The sequence below is a fragment of the Lagopus leucura genome, unplaced genomic scaffold, assembly GCF_019238085.1.
Source record: "Lagopus leucura isolate 7727_CA_CO unplaced genomic scaffold, USGS_WTPT01 Super-Scaffold_1, whole genome shotgun sequence".
In the NCBI taxonomy this organism is placed as follows: Eukaryota; Metazoa; Chordata; class Aves; order Galliformes; family Phasianidae; genus Lagopus; species Lagopus leucura.
In genome coordinates, this window is record NW_024962250.1 from 1,331,314 (window position 1) to 1,351,336 (window position 20,023).

Below are 20,023 nucleotides of genomic sequence, written 5' to 3' on the forward strand. Positions count from 1 at the left end.
AGCAGCACAAAACAAAACAATTTCCCCTTCAGTAACTCAAAACGAGTACAGACTAAGTAACTAATTATGAATTTTTCTCTTTAAGCAGTGTGCAAGCATTAGAGCACTTCAATTTTGAATGGTTGTTACCTACTTATGAAAGATGGATATAATGCTTGCCTTGGTTTCTTCAGAAGTTTTGAAGAGGGAAAGGGAAAGGGAAAGGCAAAAGAGAAAGGGAGAGGGAGAGGGTTGTGGGGAAATCAGTTTCATCTTTTAGCCTGTTTCCAGCCTCTGCTTGCACTTGACTATGTAAATATCACAAAGATTATATAAGTTGGGAAGGAAAGAACAAGAGAGTTTAAAAAGACTTACAAGAGGAATTGGATTAAAAAAAAAAATCAAAGTTTGTGGAATGCATTTGTTTTCTGGTGCATCTCCATGGTGGATAAAGCACCTTTATTGGTATTTATTTACATTTCATGCTTATCAATTTATTTTCCCTTTTATCCATCGTAAAAGCATTTTTGTGATAACATTTAATAATGTTTGCATTTGAATTAATAGAGAAGCTCGGTTGCTGTCTTGTTAGGTAGCTTAGGTCAGGTGCTGAGAGTAGAAAACACAGATTCTCCTCTCCCTACAAATGGGTTAGCGCTTGGAGTTTGTTAGGAAATTTTACCCGAATTTTCTTCAAGTATGTTCCTGATGAGGGTCTACTATGTCATTTTAATTTATTTGCTGTGTTCCCCCAAATAGTCTCTTTGTTTACATTATTTGCAACAAATGTTACAAGTAAAGAGCTAGTCAAAAAAAGCAAAGCTTCTGACAAATGCTCTCTTTTTCTTATATAAGGATTAGTCATCTTTGCCAGAGAGATGGTTGAAAAAGAATCAATTACCCTTTTCTGTTGTCTTTGGGAGTTTTTTTTTTTATTTAGTTCCAACAAATTCATTATTATTTCAGTTGTTTGGAACTCCCCTGGAAGTCTGCAGAGCATACATCCCACCTTCTGCAGCAGTGGGGTGAGGGGGGCCTTGGGGTGTAGCTCTCAGGCTTCCCAGAGCCTGCACAGCTGGGGCAGTCCCAATGCCACAATGCCCTGCAATTGGAGATCTTGAAACACAGACCTTTTGTACCAAAAGCCCCCAAAACACAGGTTGTGAAATGCAGTAATCCACCAAAAAATATATATATAAAGGGAAAGAATATATATCTTTTTAACTAGAAAAGGAAAATGCAAGCTGTTAAATTCATAGAGCAATAACACACACCTATCAATTTCCTTTGTGTTTGGGTAGGCAAATTAAATTTGGATTCCTAAAACCAGGGTCCAGTAGCCTTGGATCAAAAGCAGATGAACAAAAGCAGGTCTGTCTGTGTTGCTTTTCACCAGCATTGGGAAGTATACTGGCAAGAGCAAGGGACAATACATTAGGCAAATAGGCTTCTAGTTCAGTTGCTGCCTTGATTTCCAAATAGCTGAGCGGAAAAAAAGCCCTATCCTCAAGATCACAAAATCAATGTGACAGAGCAAGGAAGAAAGGCAGAAGGAACCACATTGCTGTTTTATACTTAATTTCTTTTTCTAACCAAGAGAGAGAAAAAACAAACAAATGGTGACCACAAAAGGATGCACACAGTAGAACTAGGGCAGGTGACCAGTTCAGCCAGCCTCCAGTGTAAGCAAAGCCATGTGCCGTATCCTCACTATCTACACTCATCCGTGTAAGTCTGAAACAAACATCCCCCCATCCTGGTTGCAGATGGTCTCAAAACTATGTCAGATTCCTCTCTTCTGATTGCAGAAAAAGCTACCCGAATTTTTCTAAGGAAATTTTGAAAGAGGAACTCCGCTGACCTGATCTGCATCTTGCCTGCTTATTTTCCACTACAAGGTAAACATATGTTGGGCTTTACCCTGTCCTCCAGCCTGTTCAAACAAGCCTGAGTTCATTTTTTTGATTGTGTATATGAGCAATAATGGTGATGGCAGTCTGGGGGAAAATATCTGCGTGCTCAGAAAGGTTAAACGATCTGCAAGATGATCCAGGCAGCACAGATATTCTGTAGAAGAACTGAGAATTAAATTATTCTCTTGACCTTTAAGATTTTGATTCAACTCACAGTAGAGATAAGAGATTAATTTTTACCTAATAATATTAAACTAAAATTTAGACTATCAGGGCACAATAGAACTAATGAAAACAACCAGTTTTCCTCAGTGACTTCCTGCAATCATTTCTGCTCACTGAAGGCAAAAAAAAAAAAAAAAAAAAAAAAAAAGATCAATTCTTAGGCAAGAAAAAAATGAGGATGAGATGCACATTTTTAAGTAACATGCCAAAACAAGAATACAAAAATTCATATATAATAACACACAGACAAATTCATAAAAATTCTTTGAGCCTCCACAACCTACATGCCAGGAGTATTTTGGAACTTAGCATTAAAAATAAAAAGCCTGTCAAATCAACCTGGATAACCAAGTACTTTGATTTAGAGTCTGCACTCCAACTTAAAACAGATGCCATGAATGTCTCCAGCCAAAACCTACAAACTCTCCACATCAAAGTACTACAATAGTTCAGCATCTCATATGTTGGTTTTTCTACCAAGTTCTCCTCTCTTGACACGAATGCAAGACAAATATCAGCTTCCACAAACTGAATAAGGAAAATTCTATGCTGTGTCACAGAATCATCCTGTCATTTGTGTTGGAAGGGCCTCTGGAGCTCTCTAGTCCAAACTGCTACCCAAAGCAGGCCCAGCTGTGAGATCTTCTCAGACAGATCATGGTGTTACCTATGTCTGTCTTGAACAACTCCAAGGTTGGAAATGGTGTGACCTCTCTGAGCAACCTCTGCCCATCACTGACTGTCCTCATGGGGAAAAACATCTTCATCATACTGAGTCTGAACTTGCTCCAACTGCCACATGTTGTCTCCTGCTAAGAAGTGTTGCACAGAATCTGTCTTTTCCACAGGTATAGGCCAGTTGATGCTCACTACTCTATTTGGTCTCATCAAGTTTTGTGCCCACTCCCCTCAAGGAAAATCATCTTTATAGTAAGACCATTTTGGTATCCATTTCAGTGTAAATATTTCTACATTCCAAACAAAAAATCACATATTTTGTTTTTAGCTAAAAGGTGAAGATTCTCTTTCACTTTAGTATTATGTAAATATATGGTTAATGCATGTTTTCAAACATTCTGAAACCTTTAGTATTTTTGTATTGTTCAAATTATGTGGCAATAACAGAGGAAAGTATTTCTTCATTCTTTCTACCTGTTCAAATACTTTCCCCCCATATGCAGTCCCATGGCTTTCCTGCAGCAACTCACTGTTGAAAGAAATACTGGTTAAGAAAATAAGGTCATTTTGCCCTTTTACTATTGCACGTGACAGAGCTATAACCAAATACTTTACAGAAATTTGACCCTACTAATAAGGGCCAGGCCAGGACTAAGTTTAGAACCAGTACTGACAACCATGCCAACTATGAATAGTTTAGTCTTTCACAGAATCATAGAATGGCCAGGGTTGAAAAGAACCACAATGATCACCTAGTTCCAACCCCTCTGCTATGTGCAGGGTCACCAGCCACCAGACCAGGCTGCCCAGAGCCATATCCAGCCTCGCCTTGAGTGCCTCCAGGGATGGGGCATCCACAGCTTCCTTGGGCAACCTGTTCCAGAGCCTCAACACCCTCTGTGTGAAAAACTTCCTCCTAATATCTAAATTAAACCTCCCCTGTCTTAGCTCAGAACCATTCCCCCTTGTCCTATCACTCTTTATCCATCTTCGTAAAAACCCATTTCCCCTCGTGTTTATATTCTCCATCAAGTATTGTAAGGACACGATGAGGTTTTCCCAGAGCCTTCTTTTCTCCAAGCTAAACAAGGTCAGTACCCTCAACCTTTCTCCATCGGAAAGGTGCTCCAGCCTTCTGATCATCTTAGTGCCCTCCTCTGGATCCTCTCCTCTTTCTGAGGCTAACTGCAAAACACATTTTCTTCTGCATTTTGCCTTTAAACAGAGCTGTAATGGTTAGTATACAACCAGAAGATTAACCTACAAATATGGCTTCGTTCTGCAATCCAAAAACTTTCTGCAAGTTAATACCTAAGCAATCACATGCTTTGCAGTCGGTACAATCTCACACATTAGCATGCTGCAAAATATACTAATCTGTACAATTTTTTTAGCTGCACAAACACACGCTAGCTTTTAGATGTACTCTTGGTAGTATATTCCTTTCTTGTGCTTTTTAAGGGGACATCAAAATAAAAATTATCATTGAAGAGTTCAACCTATAATTTACTACAGAGACCCAGAGAAATTTCAGTATCATCAAAAAGTTCTTGATTTGTTTACAACATTTACAGTGATTTCTTTACAGAGTACAATTTCCTCTTGTTTGTGTAGGTCTCTAATTTGCTCACAGGTAATGCATGTCCTAAAGTGAGGCTTTTGGAGAATTAGAAATGCTTTAAATTAATTATTTCTAATTGACTATATTTTGTGTTGATTGTACTTCTGTAAGACCTGATTAAGTGAATTCATTACCATTTATAATTAAAAATAACATACTTTGAAGATTCCAGCCAAGAAAATTATCACAACCTAATCAAGAAATGCAAACTGAATATAAAAAAACTTTAAAAGATCCTGACTGAACTATAACATAAAATATTCCTAACAAAAATCTGTCTTGAACTTCGGGCATAAAACTGTCAGTTTCTGCCATAAGTAGGTACATCATAAAAGTTCTTACTTAATCTTGCATAAACACTGAGCAGTTGCTGGTGTAGGATATCACAGTCCTTTGCAGTGGCCACTCACACAAGACTGTCCTTTTCCAGAAACGAGAAGCACCAATGCTCAGGAATACAATGCTTCAAAGAACTCTGATTTCTCTATTAAACTTGAGGCTGGACCCTGACACAGACTTTACTCCACGCCTTTCTATTTTACTGTTCAAATGGTCCCATATGTATTGCTAATCTTAACAATTTCAGTACAAATCTCATTTCCTAACACTGCTCTTGAAGATGTCAGCGGTACCTATTCCTCACCTCATTATAAAAGAGCGACATCTAGGCAGCTCTGCTTACCATGTAAGGCAGCTGTGCAGGGAAGAAAATAATTAAGCCCATCATGTGAACTAAATCCTTCAGGACATACCCATTAATTAGATTTACTGAACCCCTCTCTGCCTTGCTGCTTACAGAAACGAAGGCAGCAGAGGCAGAGTGAAAAAGCTCTCCTCTTCAGCATTAATATAAAGCGATGAAACCAGACATATTTTTCTCAGTTCACGTTTTTAAAGGAAATGAGCATCAAAAAGAGATTTGCCATTAGGTCTTATCTCTGCTTCACATTCTCCCATGCATGTTATTTGTTCTACCTTTCAGAGATTTCATTCTTGCTATCACTAGTTCTCCCCAAGCCTCAACTCCTCCAAATTTTTTCTCAACCTCAAATTACAAGTGATCATATGCTTCTGTGGTACTGGAAACATATCAGAGGTTAATTTATTTCTTATGCGCTTCCCCCATTACTTCATAATTTAGGCATGCCTCTGGTCCCTCTCTCAGGTCAAGACAGCCACCAGCTCCTCTTTCTTTTTATTTCAGGAGATTTCTGGATGTTTGCTAACTTGCCACTCAATGGATAAGTAGTCAGGTTCTGTTCTCCCTCACCGCAAACCAGCAGGTATTCATATGCCTGGCAGTTGTATTTCCCAACATTAGAGCTTGCCTTCCATTGCAAAGAAGGGCTTGATGGGCACCAGAGCTGCTTCTACTGCAGCAGGAGCAGGAAGGTAGGATGAGCCTCATACCACCTCATTCTCCCATAAGACAGCTCTTCTGGGGCACAGGGTTGCCCCTATTTTCTGGCCAAGGAAACTCATTAATCACAGACAGTTAGAAAGAGTACACACAAAACAAAGGTTTACTATATTAAAAGAACAGAATATGCATATAATGTAAGTTAATACTGCAATATTACCTGCATTATAGTAACAGATAGTATATATATATAATATAGTATATATATATATAATAGCGATTTAACCAAAGACTGGCACGTGCAACAATACAAGACCTATAGTAATACTTTTAAGAAAGCCATGAAACTAGGATCCTCTAAGTAAGTTCCTTTTCACAACTCCGAGCACGTAAAGAACAGAGGAGTGTTTACAGCCCGTGCCAAACATCACTGTCACTGTTGGCTCTCACATTGAAACATTGTGCTCAGTGATGAATGTCTGCTTTTCACATCTGCAGTGACTGTGACTGCTATGAATGTAAATGGAAAAGAGTGACATTAAAGAAAAAAAAAAAAAAAAGAAGAAGATTGAAAAGGTAAGCAAAGGTCTCACCAATCAGATCTGTATTTTGAAACGTGTTAATGTCTTTCCCATCATATCTGTTTTAAAATGTGTCTTTATTAAAGGTAGGTTTCAGTAAGTGTTGTTTTTATGCTTCAGACTTCTAAAAAAGTAATTCAGCTGTATACTGATGATATCTACTTCCTGCAAACAGCTAGCAGCACTGAGCAATTTCAAAATTGAGAGTTTTGTTTTCCTGTTCTTGGAAATCATTCAAATATTCCATCTCACATCCACACTTTCTCAATTCTGCTTTACACTCAAATATACACATCTCTCATCAGACTGGTGGATTATTTTGATCATACCATGGAATAATGACCAATTTGAAAAACTCCTAATCACAACTGGAATCTTGCTCACACCTTTCTGTCAATAAAATATATTAGTCATAACAACTCAACACAATATCAAATATATATATCTTTAAACCTAAGTTTCTGTACCTGTTTTTGTTCTGTTTCCCTTCTCATCAGCATTGTTATTTATCTCTGATATTGTCAGTAGCCACAGACACAGTTAGTGATTAAATGCCTGATAAGCTAGACATTTTTTGTTGTGCTGTCCTTGAGGTACACAGCATTTTTTAAAATATTTTTCTCCTCTTTTCATTTTTACAGACTGCTCCTCTAAATTGAAACAGTGCCACCGTGCACTTTATAGCAATCTCTTCCACCATTTTTACATAATTTTAATATTTTCATTCACCTTCCAGTGCTCAAACAAAAATATTGTTAGGACTGTCTATCAGCGTGAAACCACACTACTATCTTATCTCTGATCAACGTTCATAACATACATTAACAAAGACATCTGCAACAGCAATGTGAAAAAAGGTGCCTTCACTTTCTCTTTATCACAAAGAAAATGAGTTTTTTAGTTTCCAGATCATACAGGCTTCACCAAAGGAAACATAATTTGAAATCACTGTACATTTTGTTCTCATTTTCTGATATCTGAGTTTAAATTTTCTATTTATTTTGTAATGACTGGATAGTAAGCCAATAAAGTAATTCTAATTTAAGAAACTCTTTTCTATAGGAAGACAATAAAAAGTCTCTGGGTACTGCCAAAACTTTTTAAACTGTGTTCATAAAGAATCACCAAAAAAAAAAAGAGGAAAAAACGTGTAATAAGAAAGAAATACAACAAGTCTAGAAATTTGAATAGAAAACACTGAAAATGCAACATTCAAATAAGGCAAAAAAGACACAAGGTATGTGTTTGTACTGTGTTAGGAGAGGCTCTACACTGACTCCACAGTCCATCAGTTCTTACCTCACTGTATGATGAGAGCATTACAGTACAAAAATCCAGAAATTCTTCATGCAAATCTAACATTAATTGCAAAATTCACAATGAACTCACCAAAAATTATGTATGGAGAAATGGTGTTTCAACAAGAATAATGTTACGTTATAATAATGGTACAAGAAATATCATAACATGTCTATTTGCAGGCCTTTTTTTGCAGATTTAAAGTATATTCAGCAGGAGGAAGAAGAAGGCTTCCACAATTGATGATGAAAGTTAACACACTCTCCCAACCTTCTTCACTACAGACTGCTGTTAAGCTGCAAATCCTGCTGTTTCACCAATTCTATAGCATTAAAATCTAAGAAAAAGTCTCAGAAACTTACCATTGGAAAAAAAAAGATGGAGAAATGAGACGTAACTTAAATGACTTCTTTACAAAATTAGTTAGGCATGCTTACCTGTCAGCATACATAAGAGAGAAACAGTGTCAAGATCATCAGCATCTGGCTATTCTCATCTCAGATTCCTGGGGAAGAAAAAATAAACAACAATTCACATAAGATACATAAGAAGACTGACACATGAAGAAAGAAAGTCAGTGATCTAATAACTGTCCTCTTTAAGAACTGCAAAGCAGCTAGTGCAGCATAAGGGGATATATTAGTTTAAAAAAAAAAAATGTATTTTATCACTTAGCCAATTTACAACGTATTCATCATGTTGTAACATAGATATTTTGCTTAACTTCACGTGGTGATAACCTGACTTAACTTCACTCACTCCAGACTGCTTCTGGCAGCACAAAACTGGTACTAAAACAAAAAGAGGCCCTCTTGGTTATCAACAGACATAATTTCATGCTGGATGTGACAGAAGGTGAAAGATGCTGCTCTGCTGTTGGCAGAGCATGGACACCTTGTTTGATTTAAGTGTTGTTGATGTGCCAAGTATCCCAGAGACGTGCATTTGCAGAACAACTCTAATTTGTTCAGGAAGATGCTAGTATTTCACTCCCACCTTTCCAGGTCTAGCTGAGATCCAGAAATTAGCTCTGCTTCTTCAACCTCCACCAGAAGACTCACAAGTTCAGCAGATGTGCTGAGCATCACAGTTCAACACCCACCACAGTAAGGCATAGCCTAGAGCAGGCTGAGAAGCACTGAAATGTATTTGACTAGATTCAAATTCACTGCCTTCATTCATGGAGAAAATGTTCATGCTAAAGAAAGTCTTGCCTCCCATTTATATTTTACCTTTATGGATATAAATGGAAGGGAAAGTCTGCACTCTTGCGTTGATACAGCAAGTTTGACATTTTATTTTATTTTTTACTCTTTCGTAGCTTACTCTGGTGTCTAGTACTGGATCAAACAATAATATTGGATCACATTATATACTGGATTACATTCTTACATTTAACCAGTTTAAGTCTAAACAGGCACCTATTAGACAGAAGAGAAGTGTAAACCAGTCATGAAGCTCCAGAATAAAGAACACGACTGCGAGTAAAACTGGAACCTCTCAGAGATAATTCAGTTAATATCACTGGACTGCATTATTTACTCCAATATAAGAACTAAATTTACCTCAGATTACCTCTTATTGCATGCTTTATTACACCTTCCCTATTGTATACCATTCAAGTTATATCTAATGTTAACATATACATGTGTACACAAATGTTTAAATGCCTTTACAGTGTATTTAAGCTCATTATTTTAAATGAAGATAGAAATCAACATACATATTTTACTGAAAACAACGTATTCAAAAAAATTTGAGTAGGAAGAAAATACTTAACAATGTGTCTCCAGAACGTGCATAGCTCTACACAACTGTCTTACAGAAACAGCAAAACTATTTAAGTGCATTCCCCATAATGAACTTCTACATTTTGTACTATGACAAAGTAAGCTGCACTTGAGATGAAATCTAGAAGATTCTCCAGTTACAGAGTAGATACAATTGCAATCTCTGCGATCATAAATGGCATAGCTAAGAAAGGATCAGCTGATTCTCAAAAAAATTAAAAACAGAACCCATGGAAGGGAAATCAGTGGATTAAAAGGAAAGCAAAATTAACTAACTAATCTAACAGGTTTATTAACCACATTATAGGACAGGGGATAAACTATTTCCACTTTTGAACCACCTCTTTTACACCCTTTAGCTTTCAGTTTCTATTTGAATCTGGAGACAGGGAAGGATAAATCATCTGGGACTCAAAAATATCCATCACAGATGATTTCCAAAATGTCTCTCAACTGTTGAGACATTTGTTCATCATATTCCAAAAACTGTCCTTGTAGTTTTTAGGAAAGATTTATAACTTGGCCAATTTCCAACAGATATTGGTAGGATTTAGCAGTGGTCTATCCACAGCAACAGTCTATAACTTAAACCAGTATTTCAGGACTTTGTTGGCATAAAATCTAAGTAACAAAACCAACATAAACATAAAGTATTTAGCTACTAGATACCCTACAGAAAATAAAAACTAAAGAAATTCAATACAAGGAATTTTTGCACTTCTTGTTGGAGAGATAAGAACTGCAGTCGTTTTTTCCATGTGGAGCCCAAACCTTCTGTTTACAAAAATGACCATCAGCATGGCACCATTACTTTCATCTGTATTGTTAAAACACTTTCCACAGTGCTTTCCAGTTACATCTAAGCATCAGGAAACCAACTTGATAAGGGTTCAATAAAGCCCTTTAAATTAGAGTATTTGTATATTGCAAATATACACAGAAATCTAATTAGATTGCGCCAATACTGTCTTCTTAACAAGACTGGTGATGTTTCACAGTGGATAGATACCATTGTTGGAAAAGCAACTGTCCTGTCTTCTGTTCCTGCAAAACACCTCTTAATACCCGTCTGCAAACCACAAGGACCAAGCTCCCTCCATATCCTTGTCTTCCTCTCCTCAAGCTCAGGACTGGCAAAGCTGAAGTTTTTCTTTATCCCCTCAAAGTCTCCAATGCATCCCTGTAAAATTTTCTGTGCTGTGAAAATTAAAATTATTCTTGCATCCCCAGCACTTTGTACTGCAATAGGATTCTCTTCCATCTGTGGCCTTCATGCCTGGCTGGGCAAGGGAGAGAAATAGAATGGGCAGCTGCTAGCCTCATGTCTTTCCTTCCATCAAACACTAATGTGGGTCTCTCCTACATCTAATCAACTTTTATAGCATTTTATAACTAATCAATTTTTATAGCATTTGCAGGAACGTAACACCTAAAGAGATCTCTGTTCCTTTAAAAAGTATAGCTGAATTTAAACAACAAAGGTCATTAGAAAACAGAAGGTGAGGGATATAGAGGGAAGAAAAGACTTGCAGCCCTGCCTTGTAAGCCGTTTTCCTTATCAAATCAACCTAAAAAGAATCAAATGATGACTCCAAAGTGCTTAGACATATGGTACAGTTGGCAGTACCTACAAGATTCAGTGCACTGCAGTGAGGAGATCTGATGTTTCTGCAGTGTGCAATGTAGCATCAGTAACAGAGCTCGGGAGCAGTGTGGCCACAGCCATGCAGCATTTGTAGGGCTGGCTGCCATGCTCAGCACCGCTTCTCTCCCATGCGGCTCAGCCAGAACTGCTGCAGCTGCCTCACACCACAGGGAGTCTCAGAACCATCAGTCCCAACAGGACACTGGTCAGGCCTTCCCACAGGTTTGGCAAGTTTTCAGATTAGGAACAGTCCAGTATTTGTAGGAATTTTAACTAGTGGAATAAAAGCAACAAGATTTCCATGTTTACTTTTTTCTATTGTAACGCATGCACATAATGAATCATCAATACAGAGAAATAACCTTGTTTGTGGGCATTTTTCTGTGCCTAGGTGCACACTCTGGAAAGCATAAGTTATTAACTGATAAGAGCAAAATTAAGTAAATCCAGCTACTGACTAGATAAAGCATGTCCACATGCTCCTCAGCAAACAAACATGCATTTACTCTGCCGGTATTCTGACTCACACAAACGCATGCCAATTAGAAATCGTACAACCATATTGGCAAAGGCAAACTTGAGGGAATATTCCTGCATAACCTCTTAGCACAGTTTCAACATCCCAGTTGCCAGCCTGGCCCTAGCTCCCAGCTGACCAGCCAGCTTCTCTGCACAGCTGTTTGCATGGCCACTAAGAAATTTGTGAATTTATGAGAATGGCAAATAGATATATGGAAGCACTCAGAAATGAAACATCTGGGAGCATTCAGCTGAAGGACTAGCATGTTTTAATTAATACAATTTAAATTAGAAATATCATGAATTTATCCTAGCATTTCTGAACACAAACAGCCCTTACATTCTTAATACTACCATAGCATGCTGTTACTTTTCTTCCTGTAGTGTAGTGCAGTGTACACCAAAATCTGTTAGTTACCAACACTGAAGATCCCCAATTTGCACAAAAGCTTGCGTTGCAAGCAGCTTCAGATGTCAGACAGTTTGCATACGAGGTCTTCAAGCTTGAGTGAAAGTCTACAGAACTGAACACCAGAAGAGTTCATATGAATATGTGAACACCTCACCAGTTTTAAAAAATGGCTGAAGCAATCCAGCTGTGCCAACTGTGCTAACAAAGTGCAACAAAGTGCTAACTGTTGAACTGTTAAAATCAGGTAACTTATTATAAGAGATCTGAAGGCATAGTAAGGCTCCAGGCATCCATTAGTTTAGTAACACTCAGACTTCCAAGTGTCTTTTATGCTAAAAGACCCCAAACACAAGCACTGAGTTCTCCACTTTTTCCACCCATTAAATTGAAGGATCAGATACTGGGTTAAGTTTTAGCACCAAGGTTCGTGTGTCTAGCACATACATATATGATGGATTGAAAGGCTGCTTGAGGGAGACTGTATAAGCAAACCACATTTGATTCTAGCTCTGCAAAGAGAAGAGCAGTGAGCTGAAAAATAAATGTAGCAAGGGAAGAGCTGTTTGAGATTTTACGAGACTCCTGTTGTCCAATTCTGCCACTGTATACAGCTAGAGCAAACAAAGGAAGTCTGTCCACAAGGTTGAAATGTGAACAGCATCAGGAAAACAGTTCAAAAAAGAAGAAAAATAGTTATTTTATTCATTAAAGAGACCGTATTTGGGCATGCATTTAAAATTCAGAACAGAAAGAACTCTACACATCGATCTTTTAGAACTAAATATGAAATCTATAGCTGCTTGAACACTTACTGGAATGAATTCATTTATTTGTGACTCTTTGTTATGCTCAACTCTTTGTTATGCTCTAATCTTCTTTTCTTCAGCCATCCAAGCCCAATGGCTTCAATGCTTGGATTCTGTGTGTTAGCAGAGAACAGTCTTCTAAAATGTTAGATGCTTTGTGGCTTCAGATTATTCACTGTCTGTGGGAGAAAGCTCATGGTAGCAGCAAAAAATCATTTACTTTCTGTTCAAATACAGACAATATAAAAATGCCTTTAATTGCATTTATACTAAAGATGCAGAGAAGCTCCACGTTCCAGAAACTACTTCTTCAAAGATGCTTACCCAATGCAAGAAAAAACATGACCAGGAATTTAGGCAACATGACATGCTAAAATGAGACAGGTTAGAATAATGCCATGGATGTTCCAAGTAGATGTTAAGAAGGGACCCTTGGTCACTTGCCCCATTGGGTATTTTCTCCTAACTGCCTGAGCTTGGAGGAGCAGGAGGAAAGATAAGGTGCAGAAGCATCAGCAGGACGTGATCTGAGCTGAGCTCAGGGTCACCTCACTGGCCAGTTTGGCAGATCCAGACCATGTTCATAACAAACTGCCTGCACCATGCAACAAAGGATTTCCCTTTTCCTAGAATTTTGTGCAATGTGTCACGACTGTCCACAGGATTCGTGTTACTGTTGGCTTCATTTTTACTAATCCTGATTAAATCTTGCTGAACAGTTCTGGCCTGCATACATACTGCAGTTCTCCAATCATCTCGTTCTCCAACAGGAAAGGCCATGCAGGATACAAAAGGAGCAGTGCATGGAAGAAGTTAATAGAGTATGCAAATCCCTTGCTGAAGCTCAGGGACACACTTTGCCTCTGTTTCATGGCTATGAATATTGGGCACAGCTAGCCGCTTGCATTTGAAAGTCAATGGGGTCTGTGATGCTGCAGAGTTCAAAAAGCTTGTGACAGTAAGAGACAGAATCTTCGCAATTGATATCTGAGACCTGATCAGCATGAATAAATGGGGAATATAGTGACCTTCTAAACCGAGGCTAAATGAGCAGATATAGATGAGAAAATAAGCTGATGGTAATTGAGGCAGGATTCATTCTATCTGTATAAAAACACTCCCCACTTTCAACAAAAACTTGGGCTCTTTAAATTGGGCAAACACCATATTTGGCAAAAATCCAACTCAAACACAAAACACTTTTGGGCAGTACCACCACCCAAACAGTCACACAGCACTTCTAATCTGACCTGTCATCTTGCTGCTTGACACCAGAGGTTTCCCAAGCACAGGAATTACAGCAGGTAGCCTCAGGGCAACGTCTTTCTGGATTTCCCTCCTCCCATTCCCCTGATAAAGTAGGGCAGCCATGAATTCAGAGCACATCACTCATAACTGCTGACCTCTCTAGCAGACTATTTAGTACAATATAACCTTCATTAAAAAGGTCCCTTTGGGAAAATAAATAAATAAATAAATAAAACTGAGAAGTCAGAGGAGTTTGTGAGATACTTAAACAGTAGCTGTGTTACAAGCACATAGGTGGACTGACAGCCACCTGAAGCAAAGCAAGGCTGAACCCATACAAAACCTGTACAGTGATTCTTAAGACCTGTGATTGTGCCATCAGCTAAGGAGAACTCAAAGAGGAAGAGACAACGTGAATCCATTTTTTCAGCTGATACTCCATTTAGAGATGGTGGGTGGCCACTAAAACAACTGCAGTGTATTCAGCGTTCCAGCTAAACAGTAAACTCAAGCTCAAGAATAAAAGTACACTGCTAACAGACATCTCCACCTGTCAACATCTCAAGACTTGCTAGTAGCTTCTGTTTAAATTATTCAATATCTATTACCTGTATTTCTAAAATGAAATTTTTCCACTCCTAAATATAACCTTAAAGAGACTCTCATTACTAGGAAAGCTGTGCCATAAAAATACCTTGTTTTCCAGGCAGTTCATATGTTTCTGATAAGAAGGACCAGAAACAGATCCTGCATTGTTGTTTATTATTGATCATAGTAGGTTAAAAAAGTATGTTCAGTTACAGAATTTTTAAAAAGAAAAAAGAAACCACCTTCCTTTCCATTCTTATCTGAGTATGAAATGGCAATATCATTAAAGTGGTAAGTATTACTGCAATTCATAAGCAATCAGTGATGACAGAAAAATTTCATCTTCAGTTCACATCTCCTAATTATTTCATTTCCCAAACACTACAAAATCCACTGTAATAAATAATAGTATTTCTAAAGGCCAGAAGCTGCTCACTTTGGATGTAATTCTTCATGGAATTCACTAGATGCGTCCAAGAAAATTAAGTCAAAACTCCCGAAACTCTACTTTTGTTCTTTGAGGTGAAAACCTTTGCCATTTAAATTCACAGAAGTACTTGTATTCAATTGCTACCTGTTTGTGCAACTGAGTCTAAACTCAGAAAGATTGTATTTACCCAAACAAAAACTGGGTGGGTTTTTATTCTGGATATTTTTTGTTGCTGCTGATTGATTGATTTTCTTTCTCTACAAGTCAGACTTACATTCAGATGGCTGTGAACTTTTCACTAAGTGAACGAAATTCACAGATTACAATTATCTAAAAGGAAGAAACAGTCTTAATCTACTCAAGATAAGTGAGCACTGTATCTGCCAATTTTTCAGTAGCTTCGATGGTTCCATTTTATTTACATGTGCCATCTAAACACCCATTACTCTGTTGAGGAAATACTTGTTAGCATTTTGACAATAAGAGAAAGAAATCTCTCCAGCTACAAATCACAAACCACTGCCAATAGCTGCAGCATCTGTTCCTTCATGCTTCTCGTAAAGGCAGGAATATTTGCAAAAGACAGGATTTTATTGACTTTCCTGGCTGAACTGGGTGGTAAGTAAAGAGAGATGAAACAGGGAGTCACGCCAGGCAGAGACAGGAGTTGTGACCGAGCATTGTGCAAGGAGAGCCAGGCTGCCCACAAATCAATTATTCAGCTGCCAGGTCTTGCCTATAGCTCCAAGGGGATAAATGAGCCCACACATCTCCATCTCCATCCCATTGCATTTACTGACAGCAGGTTTATGTTAAGCAATATGGGCAGGGTTAAAAATTTGATTAAGAAAATCGTTCACAATTTTAAAAAAAAATGAACTAGTTTATATCCTGCCAGCAGTATTTAAAGGTAATAGAAATACATTTCAATAGCTATGTTTTCTTAACACAAGACTTGTAGAATATGATGGACATAGTTTAAAATGAAAAAGACATAACAACATAAGTCATATCGCAAGTGAAAAAAATATTCAAGTGAACGTACTGAGTTGCCTAAATGGGATTATCTCCATACATGTTAATGAATATTCAACAAGATTAAATTCATTTATATTACAACACATTTTTATGTGTTTTAACACAGAGAAAATAAATCTGAGGCATCTGTACTGACAGCAAGATGTCTTTTAAATTAATAGTTTTATTTAAGCTAGGATTTGCTTCTAGCCCTTATGAATGCAGATAGCAAGCAAGCTAGGTTCAGTGTAACTGGAAGCCTAACAAATAAAAGAATATAAAAGCTTAATGCAACTTGCATATTTGTTTTTGCTGAGAAGAAGGAAGGACATACAAACTACTCACTATGGGTATTTGAAAAACTATTTCTTAATTACTAGCATTCAAAAAGCTGATATTGTTATCTTTATAGGTAGCGTTAACGACATATGAGCCAGACCCAGATGTCAGATCTCCAAGCTTCCTTGTTTCCTTGTATAAATTCCTTGCTCATATAGCATGTTTGAGTAAACAGGGTCACACCAGGCATCAATTGTTTGATTTGTTTGACTTTTCCACTACAAATGCACTGCACAGAACATGAGCGAATATTTTCATGAGGGATTTATTAAGTGCTGTGCTTCTACTCATAATATGAATTTAGGGTCTTCAATTTTAGGAACTGGAATTTGCCTCGTATACAGAAAGTGTAAATACAATTAAAGAAAGCACATGCACTTTCCACTAATATTCAAATATCGGTCTTTTGCCTTTTGTCAGGTGTCTCTTCTGTTCACATCTTGTCCCCTTCCTTGCTTTTATCTTCCTATAAGCAGGTTAATTATTGTCCTAGTGTTGTAATCCAAAAATTTGTTTAACCCTATAAGTAATATAATACTAAGAAAAGCTAAAAACAAATTAAAAAAACAAAAAACAAAAAACAGGGATAAAGGGACAGAAGAGGTCACATATACCTACGAAAAGGTACTCAGCTACTACAGATGACTAAATCAGCTCTAAAAATATGTAAACTGCTATATGGAGAACTGACCTTCCATGCGGAAAAAATAAATGCTAATATGCCCCAAAGCAGTATATGGCCATGTAGTCTGCTAAGCCAATGCTAAGATTTATATGTATAGGGTAGTTGCAAGCTCTGTTCGAGCGATCTTTATCCTGAGAAATGGAGTATTTTGTTTAAAATGCAATCTTAGACAAAGTCAGCCCTTCTCTTTCCCTCCAGCCATGAAAGGCGTCAGAAATTAAGCAAAGCTAACACTGCAATGTCACCTTGACCTAAGCTACACCTTCAGTACATATTACATACATAAAAGGAAAGAAAAAAAAATTATTTGAAATGTGAAAATTACAGCTGTGCATGTGAAATACAAAAAGGCTTATTTAATTGAAAGCATGCATGGCTTCAATTAAGCAAATCTTTAATCTCTAAATGACTGTGTTTCACAGAATCACAGAATATAAGGGTTGGAAGGAACCACTTGGAGATCATCGAGTCCAACCTCTTGCTAAAGCAGGTTCCCTAGAGTAGGTTACATGAAAAAGTATCCAGGCAGGTTTTAAGCATCTCCAGAAAAGGAGCCTCTGCAACCTCTCTGTTCCAGCACTTTGTAACTCTCAAAGTAAATACGTTTTTCCTCATGATTGTATGGAACTTTCTATATTCCAGCCTGTGCCCACTGTCTTGCCACTGGGCACCACTGAGAAGAGTCTGACCCCATTCACTCGACTCCTCCCTGTAAGATATTTATAAGCATTGATAAGATCCCTTTCAGTCTTCTCCAGGCTGAACAGTTCCAGACCTCTCAGCCTTTCCTCATATGGAAGATGCTCCAGGTCCCAATCACCCTTGCAGCCTTCTGTTGGATCTTCTCTAGTAGTTCTGCCTCTCTTGAACTTGGGAGATGATGACACAGTGTTCTAAATGTGGCCTCACCAGGGCAGAGTGGAGGGGAAGGATCATCTCCCAGGACCTCCTGGCCACGCTCTTTTTCATGAACCCCAAGATACCGTTGGCCTTCGTGACCACAAGGGCACACCTCTGACTCATGGCCAACCTGCTGTCCTTCAGGCCACCTCAGTCCTTCTCTGCAAAGCTCCTTTCCATCCCCCAACCTGTACTGATGCATGCAGTTATCCCTACCCAGGGGCAGGACTCTACACTGGCTCTTATTGCCCACCAGCCTGTCCAGGTCTGCCTAAATGGCAGCACAGACTTATAGTATGCCAGCCACTTTTCAAGTCTGAGGAAGGCTTATTCAGAGGGACATACTATTCTGAGCACCGAACCTTTTTGAAGATATCACATTATTTCCTCAGTAGGACTGTGGGCCACAGCTTCAGCTGAGGGACATATTGTGAGTGTTATGGAATCACAGAACATATGGTAACACCAAGAGTCTCCAATGATCTCAAGATCTACCTTGGTTCCATATGAACAGTCCTGCCTGCCATTGTCCATTTTGGCCACACTTCAAGTCTTCTCAGAATCGTTGTCCATCTCCCACAACCACTTTGCCTTCCTTACCAGCTATGTAATGGCAGCAGATGCCAGCAGTACATCACCTCAACACTGATGAGCTCTATTACTGTATTTTCTTACAAGTATTTAGGAAAGTTCTAAATAGTATTATCAATCACAGGCAAACTGGAAGAAATTAATATGGGTCCAAAAACTATTGCAAAGAACACTCTCTGAACACAAATCTCATAGAACGCTTGCATGGATATTATTGGCATGGAAATTAGAATTACTTGATTATTAGTAGGAAACAAAACAGTGAATATCAGCTATGGAGGAGAAAAGAATAAGAACTATGAGGATAGCGCTGTTTTTCTGAAAAACCTTCAGAGGAAAAAATCACATCAGGAGCTTTTGTACTTCATTAATACCAATAAATGCAAACTCACTGGTAAGAAACCAAAATCAAATATCATTCCTAAGTGCTAACAAAATTGGATGTTAATGACATATTAGCATTGTAATTAGTAAATTGGATATTTATGCTCATTATCTATCATTCAATTTGCAAACAATAATTTGAATAGCTTTAAAACATAACATTATCAGGAAAAGTCTCATATAAAATGTAATTTTTTCAATTAATTTGTTACTGAGTTTCCCCATAATGCATTAAGGTTTACTTTCAGAGCTCCTAAGCCGATGCTTTGAAAACGCTCTCATCCTTACATAGATACTTTGTTCCATAAAAAAAAATTCAAATTCTGTTCTCCCCAGATAAAGCACGGTCCCTACGTATCTTCTGATAAACATCATACTCGCAAAGTTTTGTTGAAAGTCTTGCTTAATAAACCAGAGCAAGAGAAATAGCCTCTCCAGGACATCCATTCTTTGTTATCTCTGTGGAGATCAACACAATCATATTCATAGGAGGGAAATAAAATTGCACTGTTCTCTTACCATTATTACAAGAATCTCGTATACCTTGGTATTGCAGCTTATTATATAAAGTTCTTGGTAGTCAGAAATTATGATGACCACAATACTGAAAACTTTTAAAACCTGACACCACTGAATGTTTCAATCTCCTGGTCACCTATTTGAGTGAAACAGTACCCCGTGATAACTGCAGCTACCACAAAATAACACTGATAGTCAGCATAAATAAATTCAACTGCCAAGGCTTGAACAAGTCAACTTTTCTAATGAGTTAAATATTTATTATATTCATTTGCTTGAAAAGCACTTTGCATTGTTGGGATATTGCAAAGTTTGTGCCAGGTAGGTCCCACGAATATTCACACGAGAATATAAAGAAAATGCAAGCTTGTCAGGACCTACTGAATCGATATGAGGCTGAAGGTGACCATTTCCTGGATGACATCATTAGCACTGACAAGATGTAGAGTCATCACTAAGAGCCAGAGTCAAAACAGCAATCCATGGATTGGTGA

The 20,023-nt window shown here is 37.9% G+C and overlaps 1 protein-coding gene across 1 annotated transcript in view; it reads right to left on the bottom strand.

The window, feature by feature from the left end:
- The window catches only part of SHANK2 (SH3 and multiple ankyrin repeat domains 2), a 344,135-nt gene that overhangs the window by 304,184 nt on the left and 19,928 nt on the right, over positions 1-20,023 (bottom strand). The window contains exon 2 of the mRNA XM_042868615.1: positions 8,094-8,161. Within this exon, the coding sequence (XP_042724549.1) occupies positions 8,094-8,107 (14 nt within the window). The 5' untranslated portion in view covers positions 8,108-8,161. The remainder of the gene's footprint in view (positions 1-8,093; positions 8,162-20,023) is intronic.